This window comes from Eulemur rufifrons, chromosome 29 (assembly GCF_041146395.1).
Source record: "Eulemur rufifrons isolate Redbay chromosome 29, OSU_ERuf_1, whole genome shotgun sequence".
Classification (NCBI taxonomy): Eukaryota; Metazoa; Chordata; class Mammalia; order Primates; family Lemuridae; genus Eulemur; species Eulemur rufifrons.
The window spans coordinates 90,570,125-90,592,906 of NC_091011.1; the positions used below are offsets into that span (position 1 = coordinate 90,570,125).

General features: G+C 44.0%; 2 protein-coding genes across 2 annotated transcripts in view; one reads left to right on the forward strand and one right to left on the reverse strand.

Moving 5' to 3' along the window:
- TMEM139 (transmembrane protein 139) overlaps positions 1-22,782 on the forward strand; it is a 360,773-nt gene that overhangs the window by 195,558 nt on the left and 142,433 nt on the right. The window lies entirely within an intron of this gene.
- On the reverse strand, positions 4,389-5,514 carry LOC138377484 (olfactory receptor 10AC1). The gene has a single exon (XM_069462409.1). It carries the CDS (start codon positions 5,428-5,430, stop codon positions 4,456-4,458), a length of 975 nt encoding a protein of 324 aa, XP_069318510.1. The 5' UTR covers positions 5,431-5,514; the 3' UTR covers positions 4,389-4,455.

Sequence of the window (22,782 nt, forward strand, 5' to 3'; positions counted from 1 at the left end):
ACCCTTTGAGAAAGCGGTATTTTGTAGTAATGAGATTTGTCTTCAGCAGTACTAAGCACTCACAGTTATTCGGGACGTTTGAGAAATAGGATTGAGGTTTGTAAAGGGGCTGTATAGAACCCAAGACAATGGAGTTGAGAGTGTGGGTTCAAGTAACGAAAGAGTTAATCCAAGAGATCTTGGGTTTGAAGGAAACCAAAGGAGCTTCCCTTGGTGGCTGACAGATGGAGAGAACATGGGGGGCCAGAGGGGTCGGAGCTGTTGATGCAGGTGATGAAGGAGGGTCTCAGAGCAAGAAAATGACAGCTGGAAAGTAAGAAGCTGTGGTGGAGAGAGATTTGGTGAGGCATTGGTTTCATCTCCACGGTGGGATTTGTTACAGAAAGACAACTGGACTCAGGAATGGTCCCGTGGAAGGGCTGAAGAAATATTTTATTCCACACACACTGTCCTAGGTTCATTTTTAGAGTCTCTGTGTGTACTAATCACATTTTTTATTTTCTATATTTTATGATGCTTCAACATCTTGGGGGCCTTGCTGGCCTGGGAGAGACTGCCCACTCCAATGCCAGCTAATTCCTGGAGATAGCAAATGCCTCCCCTGTGAGTATGCCGTTGTTACGCAAACCAGTGAACCCAGAGCCCAAGTCTCCAACCACCTTCTTTATCTAACTCTCACATACCAAGCCGACATCTCTCCTGCCCTAATCACCCAAGGGCGAGGTGGACAACTGGAGACCATCCTTGTACTCCAGAGCCCACTGACATGATTCAAACTATCCAATCCTAGACTTGCTCAAGCTTTCTACCCCCCAATTCCTTCCTATAGAACCCACAATCAAGGCTCTGGGCCATGTTCTCCCCTCTCTCCCTCTGCCTTTCCACCAGCCCGTGTGCCTCCCACATGACCCTGCCTGGCATGGCGTGGCCCCGTCTCTTGGGAACTGTGAGTAGTACACTCTTCTTTCAAAGGCAGCTGTTTCTGTGTCTGTCACTTTGCCCTATCTGAATAAAACAAAGCCTGGTACAAATCTTGAAATAGTGTTAAATATGTTGACATTCAAAATGAAATTCCATGTTATTTCCCTCTCCAAGAGTTGATTACATGGGATTCCAGTGGCTTCTGCACAGTTTTTCGGTACTGGTGGGGGCCTGGCCATCACTGTGTGATTTCTGGGCAGACAGCGCTTCTGGGTGTGTGCTTTGTCGTTTGGCCAGCAGGCGTCTGCATATGCATTGCAGAGGTTTGCACAGGTGAATTTGGTGCTTTCTGGGCTGGATCAGGCCTCTCTAAAGCCATTTCTGGCTCCAGTATCATAGTATTCTAGAAATAGGAGTATCATTTGGCACTCTTGATAACTCTATCCTTGAAACTTCTTTTTAGTTTCCATGACACCACAATATCTTGAATTTTCTTCTACTTTTCAGATTGCTCTTTTTTTTAAAAAAACAAAACAAAACAAAAAAACCTTCTGCTGTGCATTCCTCTTCCTCTGCCTATCCTATATCTTTATTTGGAAAAACATTTATTGAATAAGTAACACACACGTATGTAAGGAGGTTATTCAATGAAAATTATGGAACTGTCCTCCTCTATTCTCCAGTCAGACTTTTACTTTGTCACCAACATGTGTGTGTATGAATGTGCATGTATAAAACACCTAGGACATATATGGGCACACACACATTGTGTATTTTTGTTTATGAATGCTAGCGTACCATAAATATTGGTCCATTGACTCATTCATTTAATAATTTATTGAGCAACTACTCCATGCCAGACACTCTTAGGGACTGTGAGCACCATGGTGAGTAAAGCAGACAATTTTCATAGGGTTTACATTATTTTGGGAGGAGTGGGCAATTAAAAAGTGAAAAAAGCAAGTAAGATAATTTCCAACAATGAAAGATGATTAGAGATTAAAGCATGACAATGTGAGAGACGGCAGAGGGGCAACATCACACAGGGTGATCAGCGAAGGCCTCTCTGAGGAGTCAGTGCTGGAGTGGAGGGAGCATCTGAATGACAAGCGGCCCCCGGGAGGATCTGCAGAGTGGACATAACAAGGGGAAAGGCCAGATGTGCCAGAAGAAGAGAGTAGAGTCAAGGATGATGCTTCGAAGCATATGATCACCCACCTTGCTTTTTTCACTTAACAACTTGTATGAGACCTGGTCTCCCACCCGGCACAGATAAACCTGCTTCATATTGTTGGCAGCTGCGTAGGGTTTCATCACAGGGATGACCCAACATGTATTTAATCAGTCACATATTGATGGATATTTAAGAAATTTCTAGGGTTTTTTGGCTAATTCAAGTAATGCTGACATGAATATTTTTGAACATTCATATTTTCCCACAAGGCAAATAAATTTGTAAGGTCAAACCCTGGAAGCAAAATTATTGAAACAAGTGATACATGCCTTTCATTTTAATTAATACTGCCCACTGGCCCTCTACAGAAGTTGTGAAAATGTATCCTTCCATCACCAAGGCCATTCTATTCAATAAACAGTGCTGGGAAAATTGGACAGCCTCATGCAGAAGAATGAAACTGGATTCCCATCTCTCACCACATACAAAAATTAACTCAAGATGGATTAAAGATTTAAACGAAAAAAAAAAAAAAAAAGATTTAAACGTAAGGCCTGAAACCATAAAAATATTAGAAGAGTGTGTTCCCTGGTTCCCTGCTTAGCTTCCCCAAGTTACCTTTGAGGGTTCCCATCCTAGTTACCCTGAGTTCGCTGTCAATCATTCTGAGAGCAAGTGTACACACTCACTACCTCTAGAAACTGTCTTTAACATCCCAGGAAGGTGGCTACTCATGGGACAGAGGGTCTACAAAAGCTTGTGGCCCAGGCCCTCCATCAGCTGACTTTCTGAGTTCACTGGCCTTCCCCAGAGTCAAGTTAGTTAGTGGGCATTTTAATTGACTTCCAGATGATTTGAATCAAAGCAAAGGAGTCACTTTTTCCAAAAGTCATTTCAGACAACCTCGTAGTCTCATCCAGAAAACCTTCCTGATTAATGCCACCTGTATCTGATCATTACTTCAACTCCCCATTTGTCATCCTTTAGACATTCAGTTGGCACTAAATTGTTGACACTTATTTTCTTTTGTTCCTTTTTAAGTGATCCATACGTACCTTTGCATGTTCCACTTTAAGGGATCGGAGGACAAGCAGAAACCTGGCAGACCGCTTAGTCTGGCCCTCATTCTGCGGTTACACCAACTGAAGCTGGAGAGGGAAGGAAGGAATGGCCAAGGCCGTGGAGTCTCAGCAGTTCTCACGCCTCGGCTGCTCTCTTCCTCCACTCCCTCTCACGCCGGCCTTCTCCCGAGTTCTGGCTGGGGCTTCTTCTCTTCCCTTATACACTCTCCCTGGGTGGTGTCGCCCACCTCCATGGTCTCAGGAGCCATCGATCCCTCGTCCTGAACCTCTCCCCCAGCTCTGGGTCCATGCATTTGCCTCCTCAACCAGCATCTTCCCAGGTTTGTGCTAGCGGCCTTTCAATGTGACATGTTCAAAACAAAACCCCTCCTCCTCCTCTCTCCCCACTTGCTCCTGTGTTCTCCTTCTCAGCAAGAGCACCGCCACCCACAAAGGACCTAGGTTAGAAGTGGACCTTAACTCTTCTTTCTTCCCTGCCCCTTCTCCAATCAAAGTCCTGTCGTGTCCACACCCAGCTATCTCTGGACTCTTTCCGTGTGGCCTAATCCGCTGTGCTGACACTCTGGGCCAGACTCCATCGCCTCTCGCTTAGACTGTGGCAGCAGTTTCCTAAGTGGGTCTTCCTGTCTCCAGCTCAGTCACCAGCCTGCAGTCTGAGTGATCATGCGGGAGGGCAGGTCTGCACATCCCTCCGTGAATTCAGATCCCTCAGCTGTTCCAAGGCCCTTCCCAGTGCGCCCCAGCCCCTGTGAACCATTTCCGCCTGGGGCAGTCCTCACCCTTCTGTTTCCCTGGGTAAGCCCTACGCAGCCTCCCTTTCTCCACTCAGATGTCTTTCTCCTCCAAGAGGGAAAAGTCTGGCATGGGTAACCCCTCTTGAGCCACTATGAGGCCTCCACCCATCTCTGGTCACTACTTACACCTGGCCTTGTCACCTAAGGGTCTACAGCCTTGTAGGGCCATGAGTTATGCCTCCTTCATCACCGCCAGCCCAGCACCTTGCCCGGGCTCCTGCAGGTGGCAAAAACTCAGCAGGTACTTATGGAACCACTAAATCCAGGTCTAGGGCTCTATCCCACACTTTCTAGGCCATTCCTCAGGGGAGGGGTGGAGGATGGAGAAACTGCTAGGAGGCTCTCCTTACGTGGACACTTCCAAGTTCTCATTCCTGAATCCAGTCCTTGAGTCCCCCTGGTGGCTTTCCCAATGCAGACACCTCATGATAGGGACAACTTTAGGGAATGGCGCTGCCCACTTTGGCCTGGTCCCTGCCTGCTGTCAGGGTTCACACAGACGACCCCGGGCTTGGCCTGGCCGCCGGCGCCCCAGCACCCTGCGGATGGCGGCGGTGACCTCGCGGTTGCGCAGGCTGTAGATGAGCGGGTACAGCAACGGTGTGACATTGGTGTAGACCAGCGCCAGCGTGCGGTCCAGCCGCGGGGAGTAGCTGGCTTTAGGCCTCACGTACATGAAAGTGGCGCAGCCATAGTGCAGGAAGGACACTGCCAGGTGCGAGGCGCAGGTGGAGGCGGCCTTGCGCCGGCCCCCGGGGGAGCGCAGGCGGCGCAGAGTGGCGGCGATGGCGCCGTAGGAGGTCAGGATGAGCACCAAGGGCAGCAGCAGCAGCACGAGGCAGGCGCCCAGCAGCGGCAGCTCGTCGGCGTAGCTCCGCGTGCAGGCCAGGTGCAGCAGCGCCGTGATGTCGCAGAAGAAATGCACCAGCAGGCGGGAGCCGCAGAAAGGCAGGTGGAAGACGGCCACCGTGAGCCCCACGGACACTGCCAGTCCCCCGAGGCAGCAGGCCAGAGCCAGTCGCGCGCACAACCCCGGGGTCACCAGGGCCGCGTAGCGCAGCGGGTGGCAGATGGCCACGTAGCGGTCATAGGCCATGGCGGCCAGCAGGAAGCATTCGGCCCCGCCCAGCGCCACGAACATCTGCATCTGCAGAGCGCAGCCCAGGAAGGAGATGGGGCTGCCGCTGGCGTGGCCAGGCACGGTCAGGTCGGCCAGGGAGCGAGGCACCACCACCAGCGTGTAGCAGAGCTCGATGGCTGACAGCTGGCACAGAAAGAGCAGCATGGGCGGCCGGCTGGGCACCGAGGCCACGGCCACCAGGATGAGAAGGTTTCCGCTCAGGGTGGTCAGGTGCACCGCCAGCAGTAACAGGAAGAGCGCGGGCCTCAGGTGTGGGAACTCAGAGAAGCCTTGAAGAAGAAAGCCACAGGGCATGGTGGCGTTGCTGGGGCTGTCCATCCACAGGCCCACCGGAGGCGCCTGGGGGAGAGAAGTGAGTGAAGGGTGAGTTTGTGTGCCCGTCCTCTTTGGCCTTGGGAGGAGAAAAGGTCAAGTGTAAGTTAGAGGTGAGCCAGGAAAGATGGCTGCAGAGAGGTGACAATGGTTCATGGGTCCGTTTCCAACGTCCTCCCCAGGAGGGTATCTTACTGACTTGTTCAGAAAAACAGCGCAGTTTTTGCTGCCTCCTGCATTAGAATCCCTAGAGTTGCTTTGTAAACGTGCTCTTTCCAAAGAAGCCTGATTTTATTCCCCTCTTTGCAATGCATGGCTCCTGACTGCCGTGTGCCTCGGTACTCTATTATTTTGTGGGTCCATATGGCCATGAATATTATGTCTGCTGCACCTGAGTCTCCCGAGGCAGGGAATGTCTTTAGTCCCTGCTTCTGTTTCTTCCTGCTTGCCCCACTCTGTCACTTCTGAGTTGCCTTCTGTGGCAAGTCATAAAATCACAAAAAGGTGATGAGGGCCTTAGAGATCATCTCGGGCAACTTCATAATTTTAAGGAGGAAAATAAAGCTGGGGTGGGGGGAAGAGGGGGTTGTTGAAAGACTTAACTGCTTATAGGAAGTTGGGAACAGAATCTGCATTCCTGAGGCTGAATACAGAACTTTACGTGACCTATATGAGGTTCTGAGAAAAGGTCACCTGAGTGAAGAAAATTCATATTTGTTTAGCTTTCAATAGAGACCCAGGTCTGTGCTAGGCACTGGGGCAGACACGCAGGCAAGCAGGGTGTGCTTTGTGGGAGGGCCTCACCGGGCGCCTCAGGAACGACATGTCCCTAACATTTTTATTAATACTTTGTCAACGTGAGAACAGGTGATGTGCATCTGTTCTAACTTGCTTTCAGAGTTAGCAGTACATTCCAAATTTGCCATCCGAATGCAGTTTCTTTCTAAGCATTCTCTGGTGACTCATTTGCAGGCAACATTTGGAAAACACTGACAGTACACAGGTCAGCTGCAACAGAGGCAGCATGAGGTGGTCGGAGGTTGGAGGCCGTGCAAACTGGAGGGGGAGCCTGGAATTTTCCAGTAGATATTAATGGTATCTTTTTATTGCCTTTTCTCTTTTTTTATGAATTTTAATTGTAAGCTCAAATATTTCCTCTTGTAATCACTGTTTATAAGCAGTGTTGGAGGTGAAGTCTGTCCCTAGCTGTGACACCACAGAGTGCAGTAGCAATAAAGCTGGGTCACAGGGCAGCTGGCACACCGGGTGAAAGAGCAGGAAGGAATGCAGGGAGCTGGGCTTTTGCTCTCTACCGCTCCCTTCTGGGAGGAGAATTCTGGGGGTGTTTGTTTCTCAGCGTCACCCCTTGCTCTTTCTCTCCTGTCTGGGGAGAGCACATTCAAACAGATGTTTTCGGCCTCATGGAGGAAGAGTAGGGTGTTGTTTTGGGCAGGGCTGAGGGAGGCAGAATCATTTCCCTTCCGTTTTAGAGCCTCCACTTACCAATTTTTCAGCCACTCTTCAGTCAATAGAGGAAATATAACAAACCTGTGTCGGGTGCCTCTTCTTTGCCAAGTGTCGGAGCTTTAGGTGTGAACGAGAGAGAGGCCTGGCTGTCTTGGGGGTTTCGGGCCGGGCAAGCTGTTGAGGTGCCCACCACAGGGAATGCCCAGGACAGCGCTCTCTCCCCTGCCCCCCACCTCTGTTCGGCCTCTTTACTTCTTGCTACTCATGTCCTGCATGGTGGGGGCAGGGGGTGCAGGAGGGAGAAGCAGAAACATTCGGTTCTTTTTCCCACCTGCACCGCAATGTAGATGAAGAGCAAGGCTGGTGAGGGCACCAATAACCGGGAGCTCAAGGTGCATCATATTTTACAAACACTCATGGAAGCTAAAAAAAAAGTTGATCTCACAGAAGTTAAAAGTAGAACAGAGGATACTAGAGCCTGGGAAGGGGAGTGGGAAGGGAGAGACAGGGAGAGATTTGTTAAAGGATACAAAATTACAGCTAGAGAGGAATAAGTTTCAGGGTTTCATACCACTGTAGGATGACTATAATTAACAATAACATATAGTTGCAAATAGCTAGAAGAAGGGTATTGAACGTTCCCAGTGCAAAGAAATGATAAATGTTGAGATGGTGGATATGCTAATTACCCTGATCTGAGAGCTATACATTTTATGTATTGAAACATCACTATGTACCCTGTGAATATGTACAATTATTATTTGTCAATTAAAAAACTAAAATTAAAAAATCAAAAAACAAGGTCATGTAAAGCAAGCCAGAAGGGTCAATTAAATGAAAAAAAGACTAAGGAATGTTTCCAGTCTTCGAGTTTTTAGGAGGAATTGTCACAAACTCTAGGAATATATGTTCAAGTGCCTTTTCTCTGGGAGGAGGAGGGAAAACAGACAGTCTCAAAGCATCAGTGATTCAAATCTGGCTCTACTTTAGCAGAAGAAGCTGCAGAGAGAGAAGAAAACACCACCAGGCCTGCCTGAGCCACCCTCCTCTAGGCACAGAAGGGCAGATGTTCTCTTTCAGGTGATTAATAACATCAACCATGATACCTAGCACTTAGGAGAGTGCCAGGCAAATGCTCACGAGGACTTTACACGTCTAACTCACTTATGCCGAGTGACAACCAGATAAGGTCAAAGGACTCTTTTTATACCCATCTTATGGCTGAGGAAATTGAGGCCTAAAGGAATTAAATGTCATACAGCTAGTTAGTAGTAAAGCCAGATTTGCTCCCGAGCAATCTAGCCCCCGGCAGTCCAGGTCTTGTCCACTATATAGTCTTCCTTATCATCTCTCTCCCCACACATCCTTCCCACGGGGCACACCCTACCTCTCTTCCTATCTCTCCCTCCTTCCCCAGACTAGAAGTTATCCACAGTCGTCTAGGCATTTCTGTCCTCAGATTTCCCTTCCCTGACATTTTTCTTGAGGACATGTGGATGTGAACAGTAATGCAGATAATGTAAGATAGCAAATCTAAAAATAATTTCTCCTTAGCTTTGACATTCATTGCTGCTATTGTTATTGTCCTGGCAGATTCGCTTTTCTAATTGTGTAAGTCTCCACAGAGGACCCAGGGAGGAATGGCTGGCTGGTGGCCCAGGACATCTGGATATGGCTGGAAGCCTTGCTGGGCTGGAGAAGCAGATCTGGGCTTTGATTTTTGCTGTGCAGAATAATTAAAATGATCTGTAATTATGATGCTTTAAATCAGTCATTTCAGTAGTCAATCGACGCACTTCTAAAGAGTGGTGTGGAACGGGAGTTGTGAGGCGCAGACAGGTCAGGCCCCTTTGGGTCTTGAGGAGTCCATAGAGTGCTGACCGAAATGCAGCTTAAAGGTCAAATGATCTAGACCCTCTTGTGTTAGCACAGCAGTCCCCAACCTTTTCGGCCCCAGGACCGTTTTCATGGAAGACAATTTTTCCTTGGACCGGGGGTGGGGGCGGATGGTTTCAGGATGACTCAAGCGCATTACATTTATTGTACACTTTATTATTATTATTACATTGTAATATATAATGAAATAATGACACAACTCACCATAGGTTGGGGACCCTTGTTCTAGCAAGCGAGGCCCAGCCTGGGATCTCAATGCTGTCTTTTGGCAGCAGAACTGAACTAGAGCCTAGTTCTCACAACTCCTGCCCAAATGGTTCCATTTCTGCAAGAATTGTCTTTCAGAGTAGACGTGAACCTACTGATCTAGTATTATAGTTTAGGAAAGCACCAAAGGAGAGGCCAGAGTAAAATTTTATCATTGTCTCGTAAGAAATTAAACTTAGATTATGAATATGCCTGGATTTCTTAATTTTACTTGATAACTTGTCATGGGCCTCTGGTCTATGAATTTATATAAATTATTCTGGAACCTATTTTTATCCAGTGCCTCTTTTTAGGAATAACACACTATACATTCAAAAGATGATATTTTTTCTTAGCCTGAATCGTTGATGAAGTAGTAAGAGTCTCCATAGTTTATTTATTTATTCCTTTGTTGTTTTCTGGGTGCCTGACTTGGGAAGGGGGTCAAGTTAATTAATTCATCCAGAGCCTCAGACTCCTCACTGTGAAAGGGGGGAATGAAAGAGACACTTGATGAGGATTCCAAGAAATAACGTGCACAAGTTTCTGGTACAGACCTGACACATAGTCGGTGTACAGAAACACTGAAAGCATTTGTACTGTTAGCCTTTATTACTTGACAGGCTAAGGTCATATTTCCTCTGAGTATTCATCTTTCCATCAAGGAACTCTCCTCACCTCTTGATTGTGTCATTTTGGATGATGTTCTAGAGCTTTTTCTATCTTCTTGAGGTCCAGGAAGCAGAGTGGGAATGTTCTGGGTATGAGAACCTCCTTGGAAGATGAGTAGATACAGATGCAGGTAAGTCTGTCTGTCTGTCTATACACCTATATCTATTTATCTTCTACCTATCTCTATATCTCTAGCTATCTTTCCACTTTTTTCCTCTTAGGTTTCCTACTGTCTTTCTGAGACTGTACAAGCTATGGAAGAAGACATGTCTGGATTCAATGGACTACAGTTGATAGACTCGGTTTCCCTGATCCTTAGTGGCTTTGCATATGAATGTAGATGAAGATGCCCAATTCATACGGTTGCTGTGAGAATTAGGCATATTATAAACAAAGCCCATCACACGATGCCAGGCACAAAGAAATTAACAAAAAGTGGTTACTAATCACATTATGTTACTTCTACAGTGTTAGTCTTTGGGCTCCGTCTGCATAGCAGCGACAACTATAATTACTATAATGACTCCTTTTTCTATGTCCTATAGGCCTTTTCCTTGGTTTATGATGGATAACTTGAAAATAATTTATGTATGTTTGCATTATGTATTTTAAATTTAAATTTGTTTTCTGAAATGAATTACCTTGAATTAAACTCATTATTTTTTTGCTGTCATGCAAACTTACAATATTTTTAGTGTTTTTTTCCTCATCAATCTGGTAATTTCTTCCCTGCAGCTGAATATCATTTTTGGATTTGTCAGTTTCACTGTGTACTCCCTCATAACCCTTTGTGATCTCAGTCTCGATCCCTGGACATACGCTACTTGCCCGCATGGTGTTTCTGTCTCATGAGCAGGTTCCTTTTACATGAAGAAGCCACCTGCTGAATCTGTGATGATTAAATTTGGTATGAGATCTTGTCAAAGTCTTTTGGAAGTCTAAATAGAGGAAATCAAGGGTTAGGTTTTTGTTGGCATATTTCTGTTCTAAAAGTATTTAAGTAAACTTAATAGGGAATGTCTTCCTTGCACAAACATTCTTGCTTTCCCCCTTCATGGTGTTTTCTGAAGAATTTAACAAGCCTGCGTGTTATACAATGAGATGCACTGGATAATCCTGGTGCTTGCCCTGAAGCCCTTCTTAAAGTGATGGTTACCTGGGCAGTCTTTTAGTCCACTAGCTCTGGGTCAATGCGCTATCTTGGGCTTTGCATTTTGACCAACATTTCTGCCTCTAGTTTCCTGACAATTCAGAATCACCAGTCCCCACAACAGGTATGCTTGTCTTTAGACCTCCCTGAATAGTCGTCACGATGAGCTCTCTTTTCTCCAGAAGTCGATTGTGGGATTAGGGCTTTGAGGAAAGTATCATTTCAGGCTTCCTGCTCCCTTTTATTTTCATCTGGACAGGGGCTTTGAATCTAGGAGTCCTGCTGGTCTTACAGCTGGCTGTCTGCCTTTGATGCTTTTTAAAAAAATTCCCTACTTGAGCGAAGCAGCACCCATTTTAACTAATGTCTCTGACTCAGGCTTCTGCCAAAGGAAGAGGGATAAGTTTCAGAAATGAGCACTTTAATGTTCAACATCAAAATTGTCTGGCAAAGAAACTGTCCCAGTTCTGGTACTGTGAAGGTCAACTTCATCACACAGAAATGCATGATCATTGCAACTGACATTTTGAAAAGTATTCCAGGCCTGAAGATTAGTTACCTATCTATCTACTTGAAAAATATTAGCATCTTTCTCTATAATGAAGCTAGTTTGTTTCCAAAATTCATCTTTAAAATCAACTATCATTTTCCATGAAGTCAATTTTAGTAGGGTTGCAAATACTTTTAATTTCAAAACAGCAAGAGGGCTTCCTTGAAAACCCAGAAGACCTTCCTTTTAAAAGATGTTTTTCTGTTCCTTGCTGGGCACAGACTGGGAATTGGTATGAAGTATTGGGGCAAGGCAGCTGCTTGGCTGCGGAAACCAAGGCTACCTCAGTATTGCCATGGTATTTTCATGATTCATCACAATAATAATAACAACACTAAAAAAAAAAAAAAAACACTGGTGAAAAAAAGATGTTGATCTCCTGGGTGAGCCATTTTCCAGGAGAGAGTGTGGCTGATAACTTGGGGTTGCTATCTCAGAAAGACACAGGCTGCTCAGAAAATCCATCACACTCAGAGTCATGAGAATGATTCCAGCTTCAGGAGCTCTTTCCAATGGGACTTTTTCCCCACCATCCAATTGCCTACCTCTGTGTTGTGTTTCCAGACTACAACTCTGTGGATGCTGAGAAAGAGATTAAATAAAAACAAAATGCACAGGGTTCAGCTAGCCCAAATCCTCTTTAGTGGGGGGCCCCGTGGTTATGTGGTCTGGGGCCTGGGGAGTTTCATTCATGGGCAAAAGCAGGAGGAACAAATAGAGGCTTTCCTTCCGTGGCATTGTTAATGGTCGAGTTTTTTGTCTCCGTGGAGTTGAATGATAACCACAGATATTACCTTCTTGAAAACTCTCTTTTCTGCCTCTAAGAGTTAAAGAAATAATGTTTTTTCTCAATTCTATTCTTCCATATTATTCTATAGAAACAGCATATCATTGGCTGTTTCTCACCATGAAAGCCTCTGTTCCCTTAAGAAGAAGATAAAAGTCTCCCATTTTTAGATGGGAAAGCTGAGGCAAAAGGGATACACTTGGGAAAAATCGTCTCATGCAAAGAGAAGCAGACCCTCCAAGTCTTGGCATCCTTAGCTGTCTCACTCACCTCAACATACCCACGACTGAAGGTGCCACAGGTTGGAGCATGCTGAGCACTGTGTGCTCCCTGATTTACTGACACAGGTCACTAGCGCTGAGGGAAGGAGGGTGGCGGCGTGGGAATAAATGCTCATCTCGCAAGGAGTTGCAAGGCGAGTGGGGTGTGTTTTGATTCCTTATTTCCATGTTCTACTGTCGGTGCTTCTTCCTCCTCTGCCCACTGCCCCCCCTAGTGCCAGGCCTCTCCTTACCTGGGTGCAGAGAGAGGAGCGAATTGGAGATGGGTGTGGAGGAGACTCAGAGCATGGCGACTGGAGGTGGGAGAGATCCCAGGAAAATGGAGGGCAGGAGGCTGGAGATGCAGGGGCAGGCGTGGAGGACAGGGGGAGCTCGAGTGGAGAGGCTGGGAGAAGGGTGAGCCCACAGCGGGGATTTAGCTTCTGATTAGTTGTGTCTGGACAGAACTAAACCTTAGCTTGCTTTATTTCCCTGGAGGGGTGGGCAGACGGGGAGGAGAGGAGTATACTGGTCCCTTCCAAAGGGAGGGCAAGAACAGAAGCATCCTGAGATTAATTACTCACCACACAGTCCCCCCTCGAAGTTGGAGACCTGGGAGGGGCTTGGCACACAGGCAACTCCACTGCGGCCATCCAGAGGGAAACAGCTGTTCCTATCTCAAGCTGCCCACCTGCCCACATGCTGTGTGTCCCATCGGTGCCACACTTTCCCTAGAGTGTTCCTTGCTTCTCTTGTCATAGCAATTCCCACCTCTGCATGCTAGACCAGGCGGCCACTCCAGATCCCGTGGGGAAGTGGCAGGTGCTGACAGACCTAAATGTCTTAATTTGTCCAATGGCTGGAGCAGGGAGATGGCCGTTTAGATGCATGAATGAATTCCCTAATTCTCACACATGTGCAGGGACCTCAGAAGTCGGCTCTAGGAAGCCTACACCACGGGATACTCCTGACTCTGGAGTAGGAACTAGACAATTCAGGCAGGTCGCCTTAAGTTTAGGAGCCGAAGACTCACCCTTGATTGTTCGGTTATTATCCTGCATGTGTATATGTGCACCGGAGTCACAGGACTCTAGAGGTCATCTGTTTTAGTCAATTTATTCACCCATTAATTCACTGATTTAACAAATGTTTATTTAGTACCTACTATGGGTCAGGCTTTGATCTAGATATCGGGGTGTAGATCAGTGAGCAAAACAGACAAAAATTTCTATCCTCACAGAGCTCACCTTCTAGGGAGAAGAGTAGACCACAGTCAGATTAAGTAAATTATGTAGCATATTTGAAAGTAATAAGTCCAATGGGAAAAAACAAAGGGTAGAGAATTGAGGGAGTAGCATGCATTTTTAAATAGGGTATTTGAGGAAGGCTTTAGTGAGAAAGTGATATTTAGTGCAAAACTTAAAGGAGATAAAGAAGTGAACCATGTAGCTGTCTGTGAGAAGAACATTGCAGGCAGAGGAATTAGCCAGTGGAAGCCCTGAGTGAGGAGCAGGTCTGGCATGTTCGTGGCCCAGCGAGGAGGCCAGTGTGGCTCAGGTGAGGTGAGGAAGGACGGAATTATGGCAGGTGAGGTCAGAGAGTAGTGGGCAGCCAGTAGATGAGTTGCAGGTGATTGTGAGAACTTGGCTTTTATTCTGTGCACCACAGGAAGCCCCTGGAGGTTTCCAGGAATGGGATGATATGAAAGGCTCACTCTGGCTGCTGCGCGGCGAACTGACTGTAGGGAACCAGGTGGAAGCGGAGAAGTCAGCCCCCCAGTGATCCAGGTGAGGGCAAATGTGACTTGGATCAGGTTTGCAGTAGAAGTGGTGAGAGATGGGTAGAGTCTAGATATATTTTAAATATAGAGCCAGCAGGATTTCCTGATGGATTAGATATGGGGTATAAAGAAAGAAAGGAGTCAGAAAGGATTTTTCTGCCTGAGCAACAGAAGGGTAGAAGTATCATTACTTGAGATGAGAACAGCCTCAGGTGGAGCAAGTTTTAGGAGGAGGCAAGATCAGAAGCTTAGTGCGGGACATATTAAGTTTGAGATGTCTATTAAACGTCTAAGCAGATCTGTCTAACGGGCAGTTGGGCATGTGGTCTTCAGTTCACGAGAGAGATCCAAGTTAGAGGTACAAATTTAACTCAGCAATTACAGGTGGTATTTAAATGAAACTGGGAGAGATCACTGTGGGAATGTGTGTAGTCAGAGTAAAAAAAAAGGGGGGGGGTCTGAAAGGTTATCCCTGATGTTCTCCAGTGTGAGGAGTTTAGAAAGATGAGAAGAAACCAGACAGGAAGACTATGAGAAGGTCCATGGTCTCCATTTGTTGGCTGAGTCCACCCTACACTTGTGTTCTGCCTGTCTCCCAATTTGCATATATACATAATTGTAGAATATTTACGTGGAGAACGATTTTCTGATGTAGGTGAGTGACTTCCCCTAGTAATGACAAACAATTACTTCAGTCCCACATGATTCTTATGCTGAATGACGGGGAACTTTGAGTGCTAATCACATGAGGTGCAGGGGTCCTACTTCTGCCATCTCCCCAAATCCTTTGGAGAAGGAGAGGGTTGGAAACGAAATTCTGAATTCTAAAATTCTAGGTTCCTATCCCACATTTGCCAGGTGTTTTTTGGTGGTGGTGGTGGTGACTGTGTATACTTTAGAAAGTAATTTACCTTATCTGAGCCTTAGTTCCCATGACTAAAATATAAGAATAAGAAAAGAATACAACCTAATTAGCAGATTGTTTTGAGATTTTAAATGAGATCTTATTTATGAAAAATATTTTGTAAATTATAAATTGCTACATAAATATCACTTTCAAATATTATTGTATTGTGGAGCCATGATTGACATGTTTTCCAATCCAGAGCTCCATCCCACCTCTCCCTGGCACTGAGCTTTCAGAACTGAGAGTGCTCTCTCATTCCCATTCTTTTTCTGTGCATAGTTTCCCAATAAGGTGAGAACCAGCTGGGAAAGGACTCCATCTGGACAGGCCTCCTTAGTGATGAGAAGTCGTGGATGCGATGACATCATACGCAAATAGCAGTACAGTCACTGTTCAGAATTTTGGAAACAGTGCCAAGAGGATCTTTGGACATAATTTTCAGGGTAGATTAGCCCTGAACTAAAGCAAAGTTTAGCAGTGACAGGAGTTTGGGGTTTTCTACATAATGTTTTCTTTGGCTGGGGGCTGGCTTTATTTAAAGAGTTGTGTCAACAAATGGGATTCACTGTTTGGGCCTAGGGATATCTCAGATTGTTGGTGCCTATGTCTGCTCTTGGATGGTGGCTGTGAGTTTTCTCAGGCTTCAAGTCATGTGGGATCCGTGTTTGAACAGAGGATGAAAATGCTTACATCATCTCCACATTCCTCAGCCATTTGTCACTAGATTGCAGATTGGCTGGTGGGTTGCCTGCTTCTAGGGAGAAAAGAAGCTTTTCTCTTACTCCAGCAGCGAAGAGGTTGGTAAAGTTATGAGTTTGATGACTATTGATGAATTTAAGGAGCAAAAGTTAATGTCTTTTGGGGCTTTGCATAATTTTTTAATAAATTTATAGAAATATAGATGATAGGAAAAAAGTAATAGAGTAAACCTAAATTATCAAAAATAAATTATAATGATACATAAGGAAATCAACAGCATAGAAAAGAAACAAAAAAGAGATTATTACCAAAACCTTAAGTTGTTTTCTTGAAAATTCTAAGAATATGGATAAATTTCTGAGATTCTTAACATGGAAAAATGTGAAAAGATATTTGAAAATTCTAAGAATATGGATCAATTTCTGAGATTCTCAACATGGAAAAATGTGAAAAGATATAAATGAATAAAAAATGAAAAGGTAGAAATTAAAATAGGTATAGTAGAGATTAAAAATAATAAAAGAATATTATTGAAAAGTATTCATGGATGCAACAGACACATATCTGAAAAAAAGCCTATTGGCCCAGAAAGAAGTAGAAAACTTAGATAGAATAATAATCATTTATGAAATTGAATTGCTATTAAAAAGATAATCTAGATAATGTCTCTGCCCTTCTTACTACTCTCATGGAAAATATTTTGCAGGTAGATTTTACCAAAGTGTCAAGAGATACATAATTTCCAAAATATTACATAAGTTTTATCAGAAAATGAAAGAAAAATTGCCTAACTCATTTTATGAGATTTGCATAATTTAGATTAAAATAATTCTAAGTATATTGTAAAAATGTATAAATTAATTTTATAGATAAAAACATTTAAAAATATTACCCAAGCAAATTCAACATTTTTAAAAAACATATTTTTACAATTTTCTCAGGAATACAGGGATAGTTCAAGGTTGGAAAATCTATTAATTCACTATTACATTGGTGGATTAAAGGGAGAATACAGTTGCTTATCACTAACTAATATTCTAATGATTGACCCTTCTCTTATTATTCCTTATTCTCATTTGAGGTCTACAGTATCACCACTTTATATCAGAAAGTCTTGTCACCATTGTCTATGAACTTCTAATATTACTTTTAACATCTTTGATGATTTCTTGTAATAAAAGCTGAGCCACATGAAGATGAGGGCAATATTTTTAATCTCTTTGCAGTCATATAATCAGTTCTTCAAATGAAGTCATATTGTGGAACTGTGCTCCCAATTTTCCTGTCCATTCATCCATTTTCAGTGACGTCTGTCTTACTGTACTAACCCTATTTCCCATCCCTGACTATTTCCAAGCTCTTGCCTAGCTACTAGCAAGCAGACACTTAAGTCCCATGGCTATCACTAACCTTCCTCTAAGATACTATCTACTGAATCTTTTAACTAGTTGTGTACTCGTTTATGTAGTATGACTGCCTACTTACTACAATTCCAGCCACTCTACTAGCTTCGTTTCTGACCAGACACATACTAACCTCTTCCAATTGGCCAAACTTCAAGTGGGTCCCTACAGATGCACAATAATAGTCTGCCCATTTGCTGATGGCATCTGCATAGCATCTCTGCCAACCACCCTTCTGTTTTTCTCAAGCTTACTTCTGCTCACTTTATTCTTAAACAGGTGTTCCCTACTTATTATGCTACTTCTGTTGCTTCTACCTCTACCATTACCACTACAATAGCTTAGAGAAGTTTCTGGAACATAGTAAACAACAAATGTTCTCTGATGTTCTTACTGTTGCCACTACTGGGCTACTAAGTCTCCTTGGACCCCCATATGGTGAACGGTTACTTTGTGCCAAGTATTGTACACATGTTATCTCATTCAGTTTGATACACTTGTACTGAGAACATTGAAGCCATTCAAGAAAAATCTTTAGCTTTTTTCAGAATTGATCTCTTTAAAATGTGAGCCCTCCACTTACCTTTTGACTTCACAAAAGAGATGTGCTTGCCCCCTCGAAGGCTAACACCTCGATCTGTATTTTCATCCTCATTCCTTTCTGTCACTTCTGAGACTCTGTTTTCTTGGTTTCTGACCATCTCCATTCCTCAGTCTCTCTCTCTCTCTTCCACTGGCTGCGTCCTTTGCCTTCCAATGTGCCCAGGTCTGTCTAACTTGTCTTGAAACGCCCCACGTTTGAGCTCTTTTCTGTGTAAGATTCTATTGTATTTTTCTTCTTCCCATCATTGTAAGCTACATTCTTGGGTAAGTTATCAGTCTTTCCTATGCCTTCTTCTTGCCTCAATTTTATGCATTTGGAACCACCTCTATCATTACTAAGCTGATCATTGTTAGTAATGATTTCCTAGTTACCAAAATCCAGTAACCAAAACCCTCTTCCAACTACGTATTCTCTCTAGATTTTTCTAGTGCATTTTGCCCGTTTGACCACAGTATCCTTGAAAATCTCCCTTCTTTGGCTTTTATGATGGGACAAGTGCTTGATTCTCTTACACACACCGCTGCCTCTCCCTCCTCTTTAGGGCAGATGGTGCGCTTCATGTGAGAACATCAGCTGAGGGATCTTGGAAGCAGACCCTGTACTACAGTCCGGGCCTGGGCAGCGGTGGGGTCAGAATTCACATTGTCAGAGAGAATTAAAAGGACACCAGAAGGCAGAGTAAAGCAGAAGATTCATATTCCTGGCATCAGTTGATAACAGAAGTTTTAGGGGACATATTTTTTGTTAAAGTGTTTACAGAAATGAATGGATAGCTGAGATAGTCGCAGTAGTTTTAGGTAAAATATTGTGCAGTTTTGGGCAGCATTGGTGTTTCCAAAAACTGATGGAGCTGGAGCAAGGAGAGGCAGCAGGCGTGCAGCTGGGCAGTCAGGTGAGCTGACAGGGAGGTAGGTAGGTAGGTTGGTGGACAGAAGAACTGATTGAAAGCAGGGAAAAGAAGGATAAAGATATGGAGACCTGGCTCCATTTACTGACCTCCTCCTGGTGGGAGTCAATCCTGGGTTGGCCTTGCTCAGAGGCCTGGGGGGAGTGACGGTATGAAACAGCAGGCTGGGGGCTATGGGATTAAGTAAGGGCTGGGTTGACAGTGGAATGGTTCCTGGTAGAGACACAGATCTGATGGGAAAGGCATTTGGACCATCATCCTCCTCCCTCTTTATTAAGCATCAGCCATCTGCACATTTTTACAGCTTTTTATTATAGAAATTTTCAAACATACACAAAAATAAGGTGTGTACCAAGCCCTCATGTATCCAATTCAGTAAGTATCAGCATCTCACCAAACTTGTTTAAACTATCTTTGCCCCACTTCCCTTTGGTTTTTTGGTTTTGCTGTAATGTTTTAAAACAATTCCAAAACGTCCTATTATTTCACGGCACAGATAATTTAGTACTTGTGCTTATTTTGTATGAAAGCACCTGAATACACTAGCACATTTTCTGCTTTTGTACAATTATTCATGCTGCCCTTCAACTATGATATTTGAGTGCCAGGTGAGTTTTAAAAAGGAGCTGTAGCTAAAAGCTGAAAGGGCTCTGTGAGTGAATGTAATGAGGGCTTTGATACTAGTGCTTTTGGCTTCCTTTAAGTTTTGTGGCCCAGTAAAGATGAGGCTGTATTCCTTAAATTAAAGCAAGGTATTTGTTTCGTAGACAATCTTGGTCTTTAAAGCTGAAATTTTTATTTTGAAAAAGGATTTTGCCATTTTAAAGTCTTTGAGCTACAACATTCCTAATCATCAGAGAAATGCAAATCAAAACCACAATGAGATATCACTTAACCCCAGTGAGAATGGCCTTTATCAAAAAAACCCAAAACAACACATGTTGGCATGGATGTGGAGAGACAGGAACACTCATATACTGCTGGTGGGACTGCAAACTAGTGCAACCCCTGTGGAAAGCATTATGGAGGTATCTTAAACAGATTCAAGTAGACCTGCCATTCGATCCAGCAATCCCATTATTGGGCATATACCCAAAGGAAAAAAGGTCATTCTGTAACAAAGACACATGTACCCGAATGTTTATAGCAGCACAATTCACAATAGCAAAGATGTGGAAACAACCCAAATGCCCATCAATACATGATTGGATTAATAAGCTGTGGTATATGTATACTATGGAATATTACTCAGCTATAAGGAATAATGAAGATACCACATCTCTATGGTTCTCCTGGAGAGAGTTGGAACCCATTATATTAAGTGAAGTATCCCAAGAATGGAAAAACAAGCATCACATGTACTCACCAGAAAATTGTTTTCCCTGAACATCACCTAAATACACATTTGGAACGACACCAATCGGATATCAGACTGAGGTGGGGGGTAGGGGAGGGGATGGGTGTATGCCTACCAATGAGTGCATTACGCACCCTTTGGGGAATGGTAACGCTTGAAGGTGCTGACTCGGGAAGGGGGGGTGGGGAATGGAGGGATATATACCTACATGATGGGTGCAATGCGCACTATCTGGGGAACAGACACGCCTGGAGCTCTGACTTGGGGAGAAAGGCGGTACATGGGCAACGTATGTAACCTGCAATTCTGTATCCCCCATAACAATAAGATGAAAAAAAAAACCAAAAACAAATAAAAAAAAAAAAGTCTTTGAGCTAATCTGATAGGCAAACTTAGAATCATTATAATAATGTGTCTTTGCAATTATGAATTGCTCTGCAATAAACATGAGAGTGCAGGTGTCTTTTTGATAAAATGACTTCTTTTCCTTTGGGTTTATACGCAGTAGTGGAATTGCTGGATTGAATGGTAGATCTACTTTTAGTTCTTTGAGGAGTCTCCATGCTATTTTCCGTAGATGTTGTACTCAGCACAATTCACGTTGCAAAGGTATGGAATCAGCTTAAGTGCCCATGAACTGACGGGTGGATAAAGAAAATGTGGAGCGTGTGCACGCACACACACACATACACACACACACACACACACACCATGGAATACTACTCAGCCATAAAAAAGAATGAAGTAATATCTTTTGCAGCAACTTGGATGGAACTTTGAGGCCATTATCTTAAGTGAAGTATCTCAGAAACAAAAAACCAAATACCTCATGTTTTCACCTATAAGTGAGAGCTAAGCTATGAGTATGCATGGTCACAGTGACTTACCGGATGTTTGAGCTTCAGAAGGGGGATGGTGAGAAGAGGGAGAGGGATGAAAAATTACCTATTGGGTACAATGTACACTACTAGGCTGACAGGGACACTGAAAGCCCAGACTTCACCCCTACACAATTCCTCCATGTAGTAAAAACCATTTGTGCTCCTTAAATCTGTTGAAATAAATAAATAAATGAAGTAATCAATGTAAGTTAATAAGAGTCTAACTCTCAGAGATAAATAAGTACAGAAGAAAATAGACTAACCTAGTAGGAGAGATAGGAAGGGATATAAAACACTATTAACAATGCAATACTATATATAGTGCCTGCAGCCAGCAGTATGAAAACAGGTGTGCTCAATGACAGCAAACCAACTACATCAATTGGAAACCAGGATATGTAATTTAATAAGGATTTTTCATAATGTGCAAATTTACTTACAATAAGTGATAGATGTGTTAACTAGCTTGATTGTGGTAATCACGTCACAATGTATATCACATTATCATGGTGTACACCTTAAGTATATGCAATTTTTTATCTGTCAGTTATACCTCAATAAAAGCATTTTTAAAAAATAAAAATGAATCCCTTAAAATAAAAAATTCATATCATACTACGTTTAAATCATCTTTACTGAGAGGGATAAATTACACAAAACCAGGACCATGTAGAAAGTCTGGGACGTATGGTCCACATTGCAGTGAGCTCAATCTGGAGCACTCTTTGGGCCTCGGGAGGTTGGAGAATGATGGTGTCAAACTCACAGGTAGGACTTGGTCCAACTTGCTCAGAAGTCAATTTAAAGGCAAGAGGGATTTGCACAGGGTAGTAACGGAGGGTAAGTTCAGAAAGAGACGTGGAGTTGAGGTGGTAAATGTCTGAATTGTTTTATGGAACCTCACTGCCAAGCAGATATTTCAGTGAAGAAAGTGTTCCATGCTCCAATACATTTTGAAAATAGTAGCTTAAGAAAATTTCAGGGCCTGGCGCTGTGGCTCACGCCTGTAATCCTAGCACTCTGGGAGGCCGAGGTGGGCGGATCACTGGAGCTCAGGAGTTCGAGACCAGCCTGAGCAAGAGCGAGACCCCATCTCTACTAAAAATAGAAAGAAATTATATGGACAGCTAAAATATATATATAGAAAAAATTAGCCGGGCATGGTGGCTCATGCCTGTAGTCCCAGCTACTCGGGAGGCTGAGACAGGAGGATCGCTTGAGCCCAGGAGTTTGAGGTTGCTGTGAGCTAGGCTGATGCCACGGCACTCACTCTAGCCTGGGCAACACAGTGAGACTCTGTCTCAAAAAAAAAAAAAAAAAAAAAAAAGAAAATTTCAGGTGTCTTGATCACATATTTAGGTTCTCAGCTAATGTGCATGTAAATGGAGAAGAGGTGACAGCAGATAGCATTTCTTCTTTGCTTTTTTTCTAAATGAAAAATCTGTTAATATCCAAGGAAGATTGATGCTTCTCAGCACGTGGTCATAGTTCAAGGGTGAAGTGATGAGGGCATGAATTGGGCAGAGGGTGTGTGAATAGAAAACAAAGGGCACATACCGGAGAGAACATAAAGAATCTTCAGCCTCAGTGGATAACTGACTGTGATGGGAAGGGTGCGCGGGATGTCCAATGTTATTCCTTAGCGTTGGGTCTAGGAAAAATTTGAGACCATTGATGGTAATGGAGCCACACAGAGAGAGAGAGAGCTGGTGAGCAGGAAAGGATGCCGAGGTCAGAGCTGAGCCTACAGAGCTTCACGTGGCTGCTCAGGTGCTCATGTACAACAGCTGCT